The sequence below is a fragment of the Diabrotica undecimpunctata genome, chromosome 7, assembly GCF_040954645.1.
Source record: "Diabrotica undecimpunctata isolate CICGRU chromosome 7, icDiaUnde3, whole genome shotgun sequence".
Lineage (NCBI taxonomy): Eukaryota > Metazoa > Arthropoda > Insecta > Coleoptera > Chrysomelidae > Diabrotica > Diabrotica undecimpunctata.
The window spans coordinates 40007188-40027350 of NC_092809.1; the positions used below are offsets into that span (position 1 = coordinate 40007188).

At 31.9% G+C, this 20163-nt stretch overlaps 1 protein-coding gene across 7 annotated transcripts in view; it reads right to left on the reverse strand.

Moving 5' to 3' along the window:
• Positions 1–20163, reverse strand: part of Mp (collagen XV/XVIII-type protein multiplexin) — a 1493071-nt gene that overhangs the window by 207703 nt on the left and 1265205 nt on the right. For all 7 annotated transcript variants that reach the window (XM_072537153.1, XM_072537150.1, XM_072537151.1 and 4 more), the window contains one exon: positions 16326–16628. In XM_072537153.1, coding sequence (XP_072393254.1) covers positions 16326–16628 — 303 coding nt within the window. The remainder of the gene's footprint in view (positions 1–16325; positions 16629–20163) is intronic.

Consider the following 20163-nt stretch of genomic DNA (forward strand, 5'->3'; position numbering starts at 1 on the left):
CCCATATATGCCCGGATGGATGTGCAATGGATGCAAGTATTTCTAGTGTCATTGTCCAACTGCTTCTGGAAGACTTAAAACAATCTGTCATGAGTCATTTAGATTTTAATGCACCATTCTTTTACCGCTATATCAACGACTATATCTGTGCTATTCCAACAAATAAAATGATAGAAATTTTAGATAATTTTAACAGTTACCATCGAAAACTAAAGTTTACTATAGAAATTGAACAAAATAATAAAATAAATTTTCTGGGTATAACCTTACATCGCATTAATAACACAGTTAAAACCATGTAATTTACAAAAGAAATATGGTATTCACGATATATCAACTACAATTCTGATCATCTATTCTCCCATAAGAAGTCTGTAATTATAAGTCTTGCTGATAAATCTATAAAACTATAAAACAGATCCAGAATACAGACCAATGGCAATCAAAAAACAAAAAATGCCCTTCTAAATAATTCATATCTCGAACATCTAATCGAAATTATTTTCAAATAAAGACTTAATAAATTTTACAACGATACAAATAACAATAAACCATAAACACATAAATGACAACAGTATCAAGACTACGTATACAACCCTTCCATATTTAAAAGGTTTATACGAACAACTAAAAAATCTTTTAGCCAAACATAACAAAACAGTGGCTCACAAAGGCAACAACCTTTTAAATAAATATTTCACTAAACTAAAAACACATGTGTTAACTGTGAAGGTGTCTTTATCCAGCAAACCAGTCAACTGCTTCAATCCAGAATTCGTTCTCATAAATATGGCATATTATATATTTGTCACGAAAAAACTCTTATTTCCCTGATCTAATATATTTCGATTTGCAATTTTAATAAATAGCTCCAAATTTTACATAATGCTTAAAAAAATCGAATTCGCGTTTTTTCGTTTTTCTTTTTTGCATTTTCTGAAAAAATTTGTTTTAGCATATTTTTTTACACCATTACAAAGTAAAGATTATTACAAAAAAAATAAGCGCACCGACCAACGTCGATATTAAATCAAAATAAGGTGAAAAAATAAAAGTGTTAAATAAAACGGTGAATTTTAACAAAAAAATTTGACCAAATTTCGCAAAAAAAAATTTTTTTTAAGAAGATAAAAATAAAAAAAAACCAAAAACTTGATTATTTGAATTTTCCACATAAATTTTCAGTTCCTGTGAAAAAAGTGTAAATACGAAAGTTGTAGCTAGTTTTATTCCTATATTGGTATTTGATTTTTTTCTATTAAACTTATAGTTTTGCCAGAAATCGTAATAAACCGTTTTTACTGTAAAAAACTCGCCTTTTCCTCTTTCCGATCTCAGGTCGCCCGTAAATGCTTCTTCTTTTAATTTTTCTTAAATATTCTTCCTTTTAGAATGGATTTTATGCTGTTGCTAAGTTACCATTGTTTTTACTTTTCACAAGTTTTAAAGGATTAAGCCCCATTCTATGAGTAAACAGATTGAATTGGAAATTAAAACTATCGGTTAAATTAAATCTCTAACATTTATTACATCCTTGTACAAAGCCTGTAATTTAGTGTAATAAAATTACCTGTATTATACACTCCTCATTTACCTGTTATCGCCGTAAGCTATATAGTTTACACCGATAATAATTCTTGTTGCATACAAAAATAGTTACCTACGAGGTTTTGGTCTCGAGTTACATGTGTTTCATACCAAACAAAATGAGGTTTAAGTGTACTGAAAACAAACACAACCAATACTAGATGAGATGAATAATTGATAAATAGTGAAAAATTAAAAAAATTCAACTAAATATCCTTTTAGTTTAGGTTAGGACGAAATATTCGTTTAGATCGAATTTATACAAGGAGAATTAAAAAAATATTCTTTTTATTATAAGTCGCTTTCATAGAATATCATAAAATATAAATTTTCTTTGATTGTTGGTTAATATATTCTATACGTAGAAAAAATATTTTCCGCAGCACTTAAGACCATATTTTGCGGGCATTCAATCGTTTTTAAAAGAAAAATAGGAGACAAAATTGTACTTCCTTTTTTTTTGGAAGTCATAACTCTGTCTATTTTTCAACGTGCCTCCAGTAAATTGCCGTTGCATCATTTTCTTGGTCTTTCCACTTATCGCCTTCTTATTGGAGAACCGTCTCCCGCCGTCTTTACTCCTCTAGTTGTTGTCATTCTGCTTATATGATCGTTCCATTCTACTCTTCTCTTTCTTACCCAGTACTTGATGTTCTCGATTTTGCATCATCATCGTATATCTGTCCTTCTAGCTATGTCCCATAGTCTTTTATCAACAATTTTTCTAAGGATTTTCATCTCGGCTATTTCTAGCATTCTCTTTGTTCTCTCTTTGCTCAATTGTGTTCCTGCTGCATATGTCACTATTTGTCTGATAACTGTTTTGTAAATTCTGCTGTTTATCTCTTTCCCGATATTTTTAAGTCTCCATGTTGTTTAAATCAGGCATCCTGTCTCTGTTTGCTCCATTGACTTAATCTTCTAATTCTGCTTCGAACTTTTCTGCTTCGAACTAGATAGTGTAATGCCTAGATATTTAAATAATCACCTGTTTTATAATCTGACTCTTCACCAATTTACATCTTAGTACTTAGATTTTCTGTTATAACCATGCATTTTGTCTTTGTTGGGGAAATTGTCATATTCAATTTCTGATGGTTTGATTAAATTCGTGCAGCATACGTTGTAAGTCATCTTCATTTTGACAGATTAGTATTGCGTATCAGATATTGTATATCAGATTATTTTAAGTTGTATTTCTCCCATTTATTATCCTTTTTTGTTATTACTTTTTTTACTATCCTATTTATAATCAGGTTTAACAATAGAGGGCTCAGGGAATCCAGCTGTCATATCCCGTTGCTAGCTTCAATTGGTTCAATTAGGTCCTCCTCTACTTCGTAACAATGTGCATCGTCTTTGTCTTGTCAGCGCTCCCTACACAAGCACTCCTACCGTAAGTTTTTTCTCCATCGATGCGCGGTGAGCGCTAGAGGAGATGGAAGGTCGACGAATGTATAAAACAGCGTAAGTCGCAAGAGAGAGTTCAGTTAGAGTGCTGATTTAGTAGGAACTCTACCGGTCCTCTGGATGTTGACTGAAGGACAATCGTCCGAAGCTCCATTATAATATTGATCTGATATCAACTCGACTGGCCCTAGGGTATTGAATGAAGACTAAACGCTTTTGTTAAAGTATTGATCTAGTAACAGCTCCTTACTCAGTCTTGGGAGTATTGATCTGAGACCGACCCATTCTTTTCCGTAACTAGTATTGATTAGTCACTTCCCGCTTCTCGCCGCATCGACTGTTGATCGCGTTCAGTCTCTATTTCTCTAACCCATCCTTCTGTTCTTCGCTGCGTGTGTATTTACACATCGTAATTGTCATTTCAATTTTATGACACTAATTATAATTTATTTTTAAAGGCATTAAATAGTGGATCGCGGAGCCGTACTGCCGCCGAATGATTGGTGTTTGATTATTGTTATTTTGAATATGATTTTATTTTGTTATTCAGTTTTTCTAAATATATTTTATTTTAATTAAACCTGAGTTTTAGTCAGTCTGCTGTCTAAAAGAGCTACCTGTCACAAAATGACGCTCAAGATCAAGTAAAGCGTCCCAAAGTGGCGCTCGAACAAAAAATAGAAATGTGGTTCCGTCTAGCAATGACAGGAAAAAATCCAGAATAGGAACCGAATCCGAAAATAAATATAATCCGAATGAGATCCGAATAGAAGCCGCATATCATCCGACCATTTAAGTGAACCGAATAGGAACAGGACAGCAACACGCCAGTTAAGAATTGCGACACTTGTTTGCCGGATAGCGCAAAAACACTGGTCTGGTTATGTTCAAATAGCACGCTAGTGCATGCTTTTAGTGTAGATGCGGTCAACAGAAGGATATGACTATCCACGATAGAAAAGCCTTGGCAAAATCTCCCAATTGATTTGGTGGAACCACGCATTAGATCTACAGAGGGGAGCATCTTTTTGGCAGTCATCCAAGAAGAGTTTACAAAGTAGGCTGTCGCCTAACCAACAAACAACAAACCGTTGATGAGATCATGTCGTTGTAGTTTCTACGCTACAAAAAATGTCTGCTACATTTTTTTCCCAAAGAGAATGTGGTTAAACAATCTGCAACGCATCCTTCACGTCAAAGCTTTATTCTCACGCACTCCCAATATAAGTTACTCCTTCATCAATGCGCGCTAGAGGAGATGGAAGGCCGACGACCGTATAAAACACAGTACGCCACAAGAAAAAAATTAAGTTCCGCTAGAGTGCTGATCTAGTGGGACCTATACCAGGCTTCTGGACGTTGACTGGAGGCCACCCATCCGGAGGTCCATCAGAGTATTAATCTGATAACAACTCCACTGGTTTTAGGGTATTGACTGAGCGCGCTTCTACTATAGTGTTGATCTATTGGCAGTTCCGTACTCGGTCTTAGAGTAATAATCTGAGATAGATCTATTATTTTCCGTGGCTAAGTGTTGATTAGTCATTTCCGGATACTGGCCGGGGTGTTGATCGGTTCGTTCCATCTCTATTTCTCTGACTCGCACTTACGTTCTTTGATACGTGTGTATTAACACATAGTAATTGTCATTTAAATTTTATGACAATAATTAGGTAGGTAGGCAGGTATTAAAGTGGATCGGCGATCCATGCTACCCCCGCGCACCGTAGGATTGGAATTTGATTATTGTTAACTTGAATATAATTTAATTTGGTTATTTATTTGTTCCAAATATATTTTTATTTTAATTAAACCTAAAATTTACTTAGTCTGCTATCATATCTGCTGTCTATCAAGAAATAATAGGTATTACAATTTGTTTTAAATTCAAACTACACTGTATTAATTCTAATCTTTAAAATTATTTTTATTAAATAAATCTTTAAAATTATATGTGAATATTCAGCAGGTTTTAAAATACATATTGCATGCATAATTTAGACATCGTTTAGTGCATATTTTCCAATGTCTACCTATTAATAATTAGCAACAGTCAGGCTTTTAAAAGGATTACGAATTAAACTCATAAACAAAGTTGTACTAGAAATTACATAATATAACTAAGAATATGGCACACGTTAAAACTAGAAGAAGAACTTGTTGAACATATGAATAATTCATGGAATAAATAGAAACAAAAGCAAGTTAGCAATGAGCAAATTAAGATACTCAGTTATGATTAATTTTTTGGTTTTATATTGTAAAACTAAAAATTCGTCAGTTATTTAGATAATTAATAGAGCATAAATTAATTAAATAAATTTATTTAAATGGTGGAAATATAAATGGGTTAATCTTCAACTTCGTAATATTAATGCAATTACAATTTTTGTATCAACTTTCTGTGTTAAATGGACTTAATTCCATGCCATTTTTTTAAGTACATACAAACCATAGGCACATAATATAAGAAATACCGATTGTGTAATATCAGCCCGTTCCCCCATTGCGACAGAGAACACTGAAGCAAAGCAGTCACCACATCTCTTTCTAATGAGCCGGGTTTATCGACCACGTGACCTAAATCACCAATGAGAAGGTCACGTAGTCGATGAATCCGGCCCATTAGAAAGAGATGCTGTTACTGCTTTGCGATAGTTTTCTCTATCGCACTGGGAGAACGGAAATGTATTGCAACCGTCAGTCTATCTTGGTTGTGTCTGTATCATAGACATAATATGTCTATGATACAGACACAAACACATACAGTGTGTGCGTAAAGTAAGGAATAAATTTGATATTTCCTAAATGAAAAGCCTTTTTATAAAAATCTAAAACACGTCGATTTTTAAGTTTAATGTTCTACATTTTATAATAAAATTTTATTATAAGGTGATGACGTAATACCCAGTATTTTAGGACATTTTCAGATCGATAAAATAAGCTGATTTAAAAAAAGTATAATACTGGGGGTCTAACGGATATAATTTGAAAGATATGCGCTTGGAAAATTAATTTTTATTGATTTCTAATATTATTAAATTATAAATAAACCATAATAAATAATTTGAAACTAGCGGACCAACTCGACATCGAGTTTTGATGTAAGTTTTGCTGATATTTAAGAGGGGCGGAGTCTAACGATCCATCGTTTCCGTCGCCTGGTGTAAATGTTCCAAAAATCCTAAAAATAAACTGTATCGACGCCAATTTTTTTAAATTGAAAATCGATACAGTAGTTTTTTAGGATTTTCAGGAAGATTTACATTAGGAAACGGAAACAATATGATTGTTAGACTCCGCTCCTCTTAAATAAAAAAAAACGGAAGTAAAATCGGAAGTAACTTTTTTTTTGCATATTTTAGATTGTAAAATGCCACGTTTAAGAAAAAGAAGTCGGTTTGAGAACTCTAACTAACTAACTAACTAAATTTATATTTAAATATTATTTAAATTTAAAAAATACAGAAAACAGTATGATGCTCCGCGCTAGTCTACACTACCGCCTACTGTTCCACTTTTTTGAGAATACGCCACAATTTTACTTTATAATAAGTTTATTTTGTATTTATTTATTTAAAATAAACCTGTGGCTTATTCCCATCAAAATTAATAATATATTTCTAACTAATAAATTAAAAACAAATTAATGCTTACCTCTCTATTTAATTCTTCAAGTAATAAACTCAAAACGTAGTCTAAATCTATAAATATCAATCACAACACCTCATACACGCTGCACTTGTTGGAAACAGAATACTTTCTAACTAAACATAAAAATAAAAAAATACCAACTCATCAGATAGTGTAAAACAGACCCCATAAATTAAAATCGGAGACAGGAGGATCCCGAATTTTGAGTGGTCATTATCGTTATTTCTTAAGTGGAAACACTTGTTGGTGCATTCCAGCATTCGAGAATTGACGCGTTGTTGCATTGTGTATAATATTGAATGAGAAATGGATTTTAATATGTTTATATATATTATTGAAATATTGAAATTCGAAGTTGGTTTTTTTGTTTGCAATTTGGTTAGTTTAGTTTAGGTTAGGTTAGGTTAGGTTAGGTTAGGCTGGGATATCTTACCGGAAGTAAATACTTCCGGTTTCATAATTCTGAATTCAAATCAGTAAGTATAAGAAAAAAGTAGATGTTCCAGAAATGAACATATCATTTTAAAATACAAAATAAAAATATAGTTCTTTACACTTTTCTTAGTGTAGAATAAGTAAAATATTCACTAATATCAAGTTTGCTAGCCGACTTAACGGCGCCACAGCCTCTCAGCCTCTTAAATAGTTTTCACACCTAAATACAAGAGGGGTAATCTACACTTTTACGCACCAAATTTTATTTTATTAGTTCTCACTCACACGCCCTTGAGGCAACACTCTCAATTCATATATAAAATATTTCTCTACGCCGAAATCGGGCATTTTTTCTCATAAATACGGTTTCTCTCTTTTACGTGTGATAAAGAAAGAATTATTTGATACTGTATAGTCAGCTACGTCGTTTGAACCTCTTTAATCTAAAAATAGTTAATAATAAGTCGATAAACTTAAAGTGCTTTTATTTCTCTGGAGCAATATTTGCTCATATTAACAATCCTTATCCTTCAACGGTCACTGAAGAACCAAACCTATGGAGATACATCCATTCACAAGTCCTTTGAAGTAAGGCTTGGAATCAAAAGATTTCCAACCCTCGAATATAGGGAGCCAGTTACAAGGCTCCCACTCATTCGTGGTCCTATCGAGCACAGATTATTTGATGAAACAGGACTGAAGAAAGAAAAGGATTACACACGCCGGAGAGCAACAGGAAGAAAGAATAATGGTTTCTCGTCCCTAGAAGAAAGATTGCACAAGTTGACCTTCGTTCAAGATTAGACACGTGTGTTTTGTGAAAAGTGCGTTATGTGCTGGTAAGCGACAGCGGTAATTAAATTGGATACTTGAAAAACATTTGGTGAGGTTAAAACTCTTTCTATATTTTCTATAGTTACTGCATGCACGTAATTTATATTGATAGACATTTGTCTCGACTTTTATTTGTTTATTAATATTTATATTAACTAATGGCTTTGATTTGACAACAGATCTTTCTTCTCAATATCGCTAAAGATAGCTGACAATTATTTATTATACAGATTGTCTCACAGCCCGCTCTCACGAAAAATATTTGTTTATCACTCTAGTAAAAATACTCGATTAAAATTAAAATCGCGTCTTAGTTAAAAAAGACATTTACACTAAACAAAATCATTCACTCTTATTTCTCGCTCAGCATATATTTGCAAATAAATTCACTTTTAAATAAAATATGGAAGCTTTAAAGAAAAAGCGCAAATCACTTAAAGCATCAATTACACGTATCTCAGAATGGTTTATAGCCAATAAAGACACAGAAAACGAAATACTTGATTTTGAAAATAGGAAAGAAAAACTTTTTAATTTTTTCACACAATATGAACAAATTCAATTAGAAATCGAACAGACTGATGATAGCGACCAACAATCAGCTGATCGAGCAAATGTTGAAGAAAAATACTTCAACACACTCAAAGGTTTGCAAAGAAAAATAATAGAATTAAATTTAACAGAAAATAAATCACCTAGCTCAAATAATAATGCTGTTTCCAGTGCGAGGCTGCCTGAAATTAGCATGAAAACCTTTACCGGCAATTTCTCAGAATTCAATGAATTTTTTCAACTATTTGAAACTCTGATCACAAACAATTCAAGTTTAAATAATGAACAAAAGTTTATATATTTAAAATCCTTCCTCAAAGGAGAACCTTTAAACTTAATTAGCAGTATCGAAGTAGTAGATGCAAATTTTGCTATCGCTATAAAAACCCTAAAAGAAAGATATGATGACAAATCACGAGTGATTAGTACTCTTATAAAAAAGCTGTTAAAGTCTCAATCTCTAGTTAAATGCACTCCTCAGGTACTAAGAGATTTTCTTGTACACACGAAGCAAACGCTTCAAGCTCTTAGTAATCTCGAAGTTCCAATTGAACATTGGGACCTCCTTTTAATAGAAATATTTTTAGAAAAAATAGATTTTGCTTCTCACAAGGCTTTTGAATATGAAGTAGGTTCTAAGAATGTTCCAACACTCAAACAATTTTTTGAATTTCTAGAAAAAAGATGTGATGTTTTAGAGAAACTTAATTACACTGAAACTCAGTCAAAGTTTAATAATAAAGTCACTCAAAAAACTGCTCATATTTCCACTATAAATAATAATAAATCTAGCTATGAAAATTGCATATTTTGTAAACAAACTGGTCATAAAATATATCAGTGTAACTTATTTAAAGACACAAATTCTCGAGAAAGGTTTAATTTTGTAAAGCAAGCACAGCTTTGCAGAAACTGTTTTGGCACTAAGCATTTTACTGATAAATGCATCTCTAAATACACATGTAAAATTTGCAATAAAAAGCACAATACACTTCTGCATGAAGAAAATAATTTTTCTCACACTCATGAAAATAATTTATTCTCTCCCACTCGAAGCAATCAAAGTGCTTCAAATTCACATGATGGTAATCAAAGTCTCGCCAATAGGCAACAATCACGCTTTAATGCACCACAAACCTCTCAATCCTCCGCAAGTATACAGGGTGATTCACAAACTCGCCATAGTGCACCACATATCTCTCAAAGTCATTTTCATGCTCCTCAAAGGAGTAATAATGCCCAAGTTACTCAAGGAATTAATTCTCCACATTCATATAATGAATCACCAAACACTTCTACTCACTTAAGCACTCAGACAAATGAAAATTGTCTACTCTCAGACACGCAAAGTCAAAATTCATCTTGCATCTCTTCTCTCTCAACTTTCAATCCAAAAAACGAAGTTTTGCTAGCCACAGCGCTGGTAACAATTTACTCTAAAACTGGACAACCTGTACACGCAAGATGTCTTCTCGATAATGGATCTCAATCGAGCTTTGCAACAAAAGATTTAGTAAATAAACTAAATTACTCTACCACTAATAAAAGATTACAAATTTCCACAATCTCTCAAAATTGTTCCATCTCAAATGAAATGGTAAACATTGAATTTTTCCCATATAAAAACAATGATATGAAATTTGAAGTATCATGTGCAGTTTTGGATAATATTACGTGTAAAATACCTCAGGTACCTCTAGATCGTAGCAAAATAAAAATACCAGATGGCATAAAGCTCAGTGATCCCTCTTACTCCTCCCCAGGGAGAATCGATCTCTTATTAGGTGCAGAAATTTACTGTGATCTATTAAAGGATGGTTTAATTCATATTGGAGCAGGTCTTCCAGTGCTTCAAAACACTCATTTAGGATATGTCATGTTCGGTAACTTATCTCCACAAGTTTCATCTAAGAAAAAGATGCACTCTCACTCAAACTGTAACTATTCACACTCGAATCATATTTCTTTATTTGTTCAATCTCACACTGAAGAAGAAAATATAAATAATCTTCTCCAAAGGTTTTGGGACATTGAAGAAGTTCCCGAAATAAAGCGTTTAAGTCCTGATGATGAAAAGGCTGAGAAAATATTTAAAGCCACAACACAAATCCTACCGAATGGACAGTTCCAAGTAGATTTACCCCTATGCACGCCTAATGAAAATAATAAATTGGGCGACTCTTTCCAAATGGCGCGAAGGCGATTTCTAAATTTCGAGAACAAATTCTCAAAAAATGATTCTCTTTACAAACAATATAAATCTTTTATAGACGAGTATGTTGAATTAGGACATGCAAAATATGTTCCGTTGTCTCTGCAGAATGTACACTCAGAAAACAAATATTTCTTGCCTCACCACAGTGTAGAAAAAGACACTTCTCTCACAACTCGTTTGCGCGTAGTTTTTGACGCATCCATGAAAACCACTTCTGGTTTTAGCCTTAATGATATTATGTTAAAGGGTTATACCACACAACCAGAACTATTTGACACTTTAGTCAACTTTAGACTCTTCAAGTATGTATTCACATCTGATATAAAAAAAATGTTTAGACAAATCAGAATAAACCCCAACCAAACTTTCTTATTAAATATTTTGTGGCGCAACTCTCCCTCGGAGCCGTTAAAATGTATACAATTGGAAACGGTTACCTATGGAACGAAACCAGCTACCTTCCTTAGCACACGATGTTTAATTGAACTCGCAAACATGCATAAGGAAGAATATCCTCTCGCTCATGATATGCTCATTAATTTTTGCTATATTGATGACATATTATATGGTACAAATAGTATTGAAACACTCACACTTGCGCATGAGCAAATCACTGCACTGCTACAAAAGGCAGGCATATCTCTTCACAAATGGTGTTCAAATTCACCACAATTTTTAGAAAATATTTCACAATTTTCAACTGACTCCACGTATGTTATATCTTCAGAAAATCATTCCAATAAAATATTAGGTCTTTGTTGGGACTCTAAATTAGATAGTTTCTCTATTTCAGTACCAGAAATCGAAATAAAAGATTCCTACACTAAGAGACAAGTGCTCTCGATAATCGCAAGCTTTTTCGACCCCAAGGGATTAATTAATCCTGTAATAGTAACTGCAAAAATAATAATGCAAAAAATTTGGCTTTCAAAAATTCAGTGGAATGAAAGTTTAGACTCTACACTCTTAAATGAATGGTTAAATTTTCTCAAACATATTTCAGCACTAAAACATTTAAAAATTCACAGACCTTTTTTTATTGAAAATTATGTATGTAGTATACAAATCCACGCATTTTCCGACGCTAGTGAAAATGCATACGCCAGCTGCATATATATTAGAGTTACTTATAGCTCAAGGAATGTCTCTTCCACACTCATCACCTCTAAAAGTAGGGTAGCTCCAATAAAAACATTAACTTTACCTAAGTTAGAACTTATGGGTGCTGTTTTATGCAGCAAACTCACTAAAAGAATAGTTGAAATTCTAAATAATAAATTAACTCAAATAGACTCAATAAACTGCTGGACGGACTCAGAAATCGTACTTGCTTGGTTAGGCTCACATAGCTCGAGATGGTCACAGTTTGTTGCAAATAGAGTTTCTGAAATACAAGGAAACCCACAATTTAAGTGGCGATATATAAAGTCAAAACAAAACCCCGCAGATATTGCGTCAAGAGGCATGTCTGCTCCTGAACTTCTAAACTCAAAATTTTGGTTTCAAGGTCCCGCATTTCTACTTAATTATGACTTAGATTTAACTTCTTATGATTCAAAACCAAATGTAAGTAAAATACCCGAGGAAAAGAAAATAGTTCATCTAGCACAAGAAAGTCCAATAAGTTTCATTGAAAATTTATCTCTCAAATTTTCAAACTTCTCAAAACTACAACGCAGTATCACACTTATTCTCAGGTATATTCACAATTTCAAGTTTCCAAATGAAAAATATGTTGGACCCTTCTCTGTTTCAGAATTAAAAAATGCTGAAAATTTAATAATAAAACTTTTGCAAAAGGCACACTTTTTTCGAGAATTTTCTTGTCTTGAGAATAAGGAGATAATTTCAAATAAAACAATTTTAAAACTCAACCCATTCATAGATAATTAGCAAATGATTCGTGTAGGTGGTCGTCTAAGGTACTCAGACGTCCCATATGAACAGAAGTACCCATTACTTCTACCCTCTCATAATCACATAGTAAAATTAATGCTGCATAGAGAACATATAAGATTATGTCATGCAGGCCCTCAAAATACTCTTTCCAATTTTCGTTTAAGATATTGGTGTCTAAATGGTCTCAAAGAAACTAAAAGGATAATTAATAAGTGTCACGATTGTTTTAAATTTAAAGCAAAGACAGCCACACAGTTAATGGCTGATTTACCACGAGAACGTTCATGTTTCTCCCCTCCATTTACCAATGTTGGTCTAGACTTTGGTGGTCCATTTCTTATAAAAAGCTCCAATTTAAGAAAGGCTCCAAAAATAAAATCCTACATAGCGTTGTTCGTATGTATGGTTACTCGTGCAGTGCACATCGAATTAGTCACAGGTCTCTCTACCGAAAGTTTCTTACTTGCTTTAAAAAGATTCATCAGTAGGAGAGGCTGTCCACAAATTATCTACTCAGATAACGCCACTAATTTTCTAGGAGCTAGAAATCAGTTGAGGGAAGTTGCACTATTTCTTAAACAAAAGGAAACCTCTGAGTCCATATTCAATTTTCTCTCCTCTTCTGAAATTCAATGGAAATTCATTGTAGCCCATTCTCCGCATCATGGTGGAATTTGGGAGGCAGCCATAAAAAGTGCCAAATATCACATTTTAAGGCTTTTAGGCAATACCACTTTAACTTTTGAAGCCTTTAGCACAGTTCTCGCACAAATAGAAGCAGTACTAAACTCACGCCCTCTTTGTGCTATGTCAAATGATCCAAATGACTTTAACACATTGTCTCCAGGACATTTCCTAATAGGAAAACCAATTACGTCATTTCCTGAAGAGATAGTGACGGAAATACCTGACAATAAATTAACAATTTGGCAAAACTACATGAAGATTCAGCAATCATTTGCCAAACGCTGGAAAATTGATTACCTTAATCAACTTCAGAATCGCCCCAAGTGGTTAACACCACAGAAGAATCTTGAAGTTAACGACTTAGTTCTATTAAAGGAAGATAAAGTTCCACCCCTACACTGGCCATTGGCAAGAATTGTTGAATTGTTTACTGGTAAGGACGATAAGGTCCGTAGTGTTAAAATAAAGACTAGAGATGGATATTTTAACAGACCCATTACAAAACTCTGTCCTCTTCCTGTGGACAAAGTAGAAAATTAAAATTTTAAATTTTGTCACATTTATATGTATTACTCTAGTTTAGGAATAGTTATTTCTTAAATTACATTTAAGTTAAGTTTGCTTACTTTCTCAAATCACTCTTTCTTTCGTTTTGAAGTAAATACTTCAACGCGGGCAGTCTATGTTCCAGAAATGAACATATCATTTTAAAATACAAAATAAAAATATAGTTCTTTACACTTTTCTTAGTGTAGAATAAGTAAAATATTCACTAATATCAAGTTTGCTAGCCGACTTAACGGCGCCACAGCCTCTCAGCCTCTTAAATAGTTTTCACACCTAAATACAAGAGGGGTAATCTACACTTTTACGCACCAAATTTTATTTTATTAGTTCTCACTCACACGCCCTTGAGGCAACACTCTCAATTCATATATAAAATATTTCTCTACGCCGAAATCGGGCATTTTTTCTCATAAATACGGTTTCTCTCTTTTACGTGTGATAAAGAAAGAATTATTTGATACTGTATAGTCAGCTACGTCGTTTGAACCTCTTTAATCTAAAAATAGTTAATAATAAGTCGATAAACTTAAAGTGCTTTTATTTCTCTGGAGCAATATTTGCTCATATTAACAATCCTTATCCTTCAACGGTCACTGAAGAACCAAACCTATGGAGATACATCCATTCACAAGTCCTTTGAAGTAAGGCTTGGAATCAAAAGATTTCCAACCCTCGAATATAGGGAGCCAGTTACAAGGCTCCCACTCAGTAGACGCGGGCATATGTTAAAAATACATTGAAAATTAGGACTTTAAATTTTGAAGAATGAAACCTATAAAATTCCTATACTTTACTATAGGAAAAATTCATTTTATGGCCGCCATTTTTAAACCGGTTCGAATTTTTTAAATTTTAAACCTTAGGGGGAATCTAGTCAACAATCTGTTTAATTATTCGAAAAAATTATTCTCCTACTTATCACCGTTTAGGAGGAGTATTGCGCACAAGAAAAGGGCTTAGCCTTTTAATATATAAGAATTCGAAAAAATTATTCTCCTATCTATCACCGTTTAGGAGGAGTATTACGCACAAGAAAAGGGCTTAGCCTTTTAGTATATAAGATTAATCCCGTAATTATTACATGACTTTGAATTGTAGCTCTTGTTGTATTTGACAACGTTTGACCCAAACATTGTACAAATTCTTGTAGAAACTTGATGATCTCTTGAAAAATATTGTTTATTTCTTTACGAATTCTTGTTTTTAAATCTTCAATATTTGCAGGTTTCGTTTTATAAACAACAATCTTCAAATGATCCCATATGAAATAATCAAAAGAATTGAGGTTTGGCGACCTCGCTGACCATTCAATATGTCTACGTCTTCCAATCCACCTGATCGGAAAAATTTCGTTTAGGTACCTTCGAACATCTAAACCATAATCTTACAATGCCAGCCCAAACGTTTTTCTATCTGCAATTCTGACGGTTGAACTCGCCATTTAATGTGATTGTAGCCTCATTAGCAAAAATAATATTTTGAACCAAGAGAGGGTTTCGGTGGCAGCAGTTATTCATCATTGTTTCGCAAAGTTTTATCTGGATCATCTTCGTTTAATTTCTGTACAATTGTGCATCTAAAAAGGTGCCATTTTTCAAGTTTTATTACTTTGTGTACCGTTGTTTTGCAAACATGGAAATCACGTCTAACCTTACGAACAGAAGTCTGCGCATCTTCTTCAAAAGCAAGTAGAATATCCAATGTTGTATCTAATTTTCTTTTCAATCTTACTTACTGTTGACTGCGTGATGGGTCTTTCTGGATATTTATCAATAAACAAATTACACACTTCCATCTGAGTTCGCGATTTGTATCCATACCCAATCATTATGAGTATTTCAATTCTTTGCTTTACACTTAAATTCATTTTTACTTTAAATTAATTATAAGCAATACTACACAACATTCACGAATTAATGCAATTATTGAACTACTTAATTGTTATTGAACGTAACTAAAAAATATTACATTTCACTAAAAACTAGTAGTAGGTTACTTTTTTGTAATTGATAAATAAATAATTTATTTTCTAAGCGCATATCTTTCAAATTATATTCATTAGACCCCAAATATTATACTTTTTTAGAATCAGCTCATTTTTATCGATCTAAAAATATCATAAAATATAGGTTGTTACATTTAAAAAAAGAGCCGATGACGTCATCACCTTAATGTGTATCACCTTTTGTAAGGAAATTTTGTTGTAGAATGTAGTTTAAACTTAAAAATCGACGTTTTTAGATTTTTTTAAACCTGCTTTTCATTTAGAAAATATCGAATTTATTCCACACTTTATGGACACACTGTATACTCATTTACTTAAATTATTTAAAGTGAAGGCTAACATGATATTGCACAGTTAAATACGCACATCACCATTTCTCTCTTACTATTTTACTTAATTTTTGGTAATATATAGCAATTTGACTAAGTGTTTCAGACTACTTTAAAAAAAAAATTAATATCAAAAAAAATTTCTACTTACATCTACATTTTCAAACTCGACGGGTCCCGGTGGACCTGGCGATCCTGGTGGGCCTGGCAGTCCTGGCGTTCCATCCCTTCCTGGCTCTCCTTTGGCTCCCTGGTACCCTTCCGAACCTTGAGGGCCTTTTTCTCCTCGTTCACCTTTGTCACCGGGCGGACCGATAGGGCCTCTATCTCCTGGGGGTCCTGGTAGCCCAGTGGAGCCAGGCGGTCCAGCTTTTCCTTCAATCGGTGTATACGGAATGTTGGCTTGGCTTTTAATTGTGCTAATGATTGACGTTAAGTTGCAGGTACAGACAGCCTTAAATAAAATTTGGTCTATTATTTTAAAAATTTATTTCAACATAGGTCATAAAAATATAGTAAATAAGGCACGTCCTTAATATCTGAGGGTACCTTTGAGATTTATTGAAAGTTCTGGGAAGAATATTCTATAATAATTGCAAACTATCCTAAAAATAAAAAAATATTTTCTGGAGAGCTACAAAGTAGCCTAGAATATTTTAGACGGTTAAGAAGAGAGTTAATAATATTTTAGGAGCCTCTAGATAATCTTTAGATAACCTGGAATGTTTCTCGGCCAGTTTGAATTTTTTAAAGGATATCTAAAAATTTTAAGCGCATATATTATATACAACCTTCTCTACCAATTTTTATATTAGTATATTCTTTAAATAATCTAGTCACAGAGGGTTTAATTGTGGGTAATTGTAGGTAACTGAAGATAATCTAGTTACAGAATTGTTAAATATAATTTATTTTTGAAAACGGACAACTGTTTTTAATAGTAAAAGACAAGACTCCAACTCTTTATAAAAGTAATGTTATCTACAAGTTACCTTGTTCAGATTGTCAGAGCTATTATGTCGGTCAAACTTCACAATGGTTCAAACAGAGAATAACACAACACAAATATGACCGTACAAAAAAGAAAAATACAAATGTCAGGGTCTTAAAGCAAGAAAATAGTTACAAAAAAGATTGTTTTTTGAAATGTACCACATCAATAAAGAAAAAGAATCAACAAATTACAAGGCAGGCATGGGATAGTTAAGCAATATTTACTGTAATATTCTATACAATTTGTAATATCTGTACAAACAATTTAACATTTTAACCATCCTGTATATTTTTAAAATGTATAAAACTGACTATTTTTATTGTTTGTTTGTTTAATATTTAGTTGTGTTTATTATGTTTGCTGCTTGCGTTTTTTAATTAGGTACTAATTATAATTATACACAAAATACACAAAAGTGATATTCTTTGTGAGTAATGTTTTGAACATGAAAATGTTAAAATACTCTTAATTCTGTAAGTTTAGTGTAACTGATATGAATGTAATATATAACCCCGCTTGATAAAGCTAACAAACAATTTCCTAGCAAAATATAGAGATGTTTATTATCTAGAAATATACAACAGACAGCATACCTGCTAGTTCACTACAAAATTATTTGTTTATGTGTCGGTCAATAATCCAACCAGTTTTGTATATATATATATATATATATATAAATATATATATATATATATATATATATATATATATATGTATAGTAAAGTAAAGTCATATTTAATTCTCCATATATCTGTTACATTTTTTCAGACATCTGTCAACGGTGAATAAATCTTCTTCTTTTTTGTTACTAAACAAAGTTAAAGAATGTTTAAACGAAATTTTACTTTTGGCAATATAATTGTCAAAAATAAAAATTTTATGTTGGCATTTATGACATTGAGGCTTATTTGTAATTGGTTGCTATTTTAACTTATTTATAAATTTAATTATTTTTGTATTAAAAAAATGTTTTCAAAATCATAAAAATTTTCAGAGAAACATTTATTAGATTAAAACATTTTTATATTAATTATTTTTAAGATGTATTAGCAGTAATTTTTACTTACTAAACTAATTTTTATTTGGTAAGTTAACAAAAATTATTTTTTCTTTTTAGTTCAACCTTGTAAGATATTTTGTCTTTTTTAGCTCTTGATAATAATTGTAAACACAATTGAAATCTCGAGATTAAAAAAATAGTTAACCAATAGCCCTTTTATTGACTCCAACCCATCCAAAACAGTTATATATTTGTTCCAAACGAGTCACAAGTACTTCTTTTTTCTTATTCTTATATATATATATATATATATATATATATATATATATATATATATATATACATAAATAACTTGAAACACGTGTAAAGCAATGGAAGAAAAATGCAATCTTTTACTTTCATTTAAATGTCTTTTCTATACGTAAGGATCGAAAAAGGTAGTGTTATAAAACAGTAGACTAGAACAGTAGTAGAGTAAAAGGTTACTTCTAGCGTTGTTCAAAAGCCTATAGTAAGAGGCTTTAAATTTGCATTTCACCTAATTTGCCTCTCGACTTCTTGTTATATATATATATATATATATATATATATATATATATATATATATATATATATATATATATATATATATATACAAGAATTACTTGATATTAGTGACTGTCAATATAAACAAACAACACAGTTTATTAGGGTTGCAGTCAGAAAATTGGCCGGGATGTTAATGAAACACTCTTATGACTTTTTGTCTAGCTTTCGGAATGGTTTTATTCCTTTTTCAAGACACTGTAATAAGAAAAAGTGTAATTATTTATAAAATATCACAAATCTTCAGTGCAACTTACTAGTCGTTGAGATTATTTATAAAAGCATAGACACTCAACATTAATAACACACACATAAAATATAAAATAGTGGACAAAATACATTTTAAAATTCTTTAAAATTTAGGTACAAGTAGTAAAAATTTTGTTGTCATCTTTTACTGGTGTGTTTTAACTCTGGCACATAAAGAACAAAAAGAAAAAATCCTATGATTAAAAAGTAATTAGGTGTACTTAATATCATATTTCTTTTTGAGAAATACTAGAGGCCCATCTTAGGTGATTTTAATTTTTAAACCTGTCTTAATGGTATGCAACATGTTATGCATATAACTGTAATTTGTATCGGTACGGGTACAGGTAGATATTAATTTTATTTTGGATGTTTTTCCAGTAAGTAACAATAAATGTTGCTCAGTTTATCTATGTCTGATTTTTTATTGATGCAAGATGTACTCGATTTTATGGAACACATTTCCAAGAAAACACGTTTTGAATGGTTCTTTTCCTTTGCCAAATTACAGGAATCCTCGAAATTAAATTTATGTTTCAACGTTAATGCATGTTCTGTCAATGCACATGCATTTATTTTTTTGGTTTTTATATCGCTACGATGTGAGATCACCCTACTGTGAAAATTACGCGATGATTCTCCTATATATAGTTTGTTACAAGTATTACACGGTATAGAATAAACAACATTCGATGACTCCTGTATTGTGAAAGGATCTTTTGTTTTTGTGTATAACTTCGATACCGTTTTCACATTTTTGGTTGTATTTTATATTTTATGTGTGTGTTATTAATGTTGAGTGTCTATGCTTTTATAAATAATCTCAACGACAAGTAAGTTGCACTAAAGATTTGTGATATTTTATAAATAATTACACTTTTTCTTATTACAGTGTCTTGAAAAAGGAATAAAACCATTCCAAAAGCTAGACAAAAAGTCATAAGAGTGTTTCATTAACATCCCGGCCAATTTTCTGACTGCAACCCTAATAAACTTTGTTGTTTGTATATATATATATATATATATATATATATATATATATATATATACAAAGTAACAAGAAGTCGAGAGACCTTGGTATGACAAAAATAAATGGCGACTGGGTAAATATGTTTTGCATAGACATTTATTCCAAGAACTCTCAAAAATCTTCTAATTTTA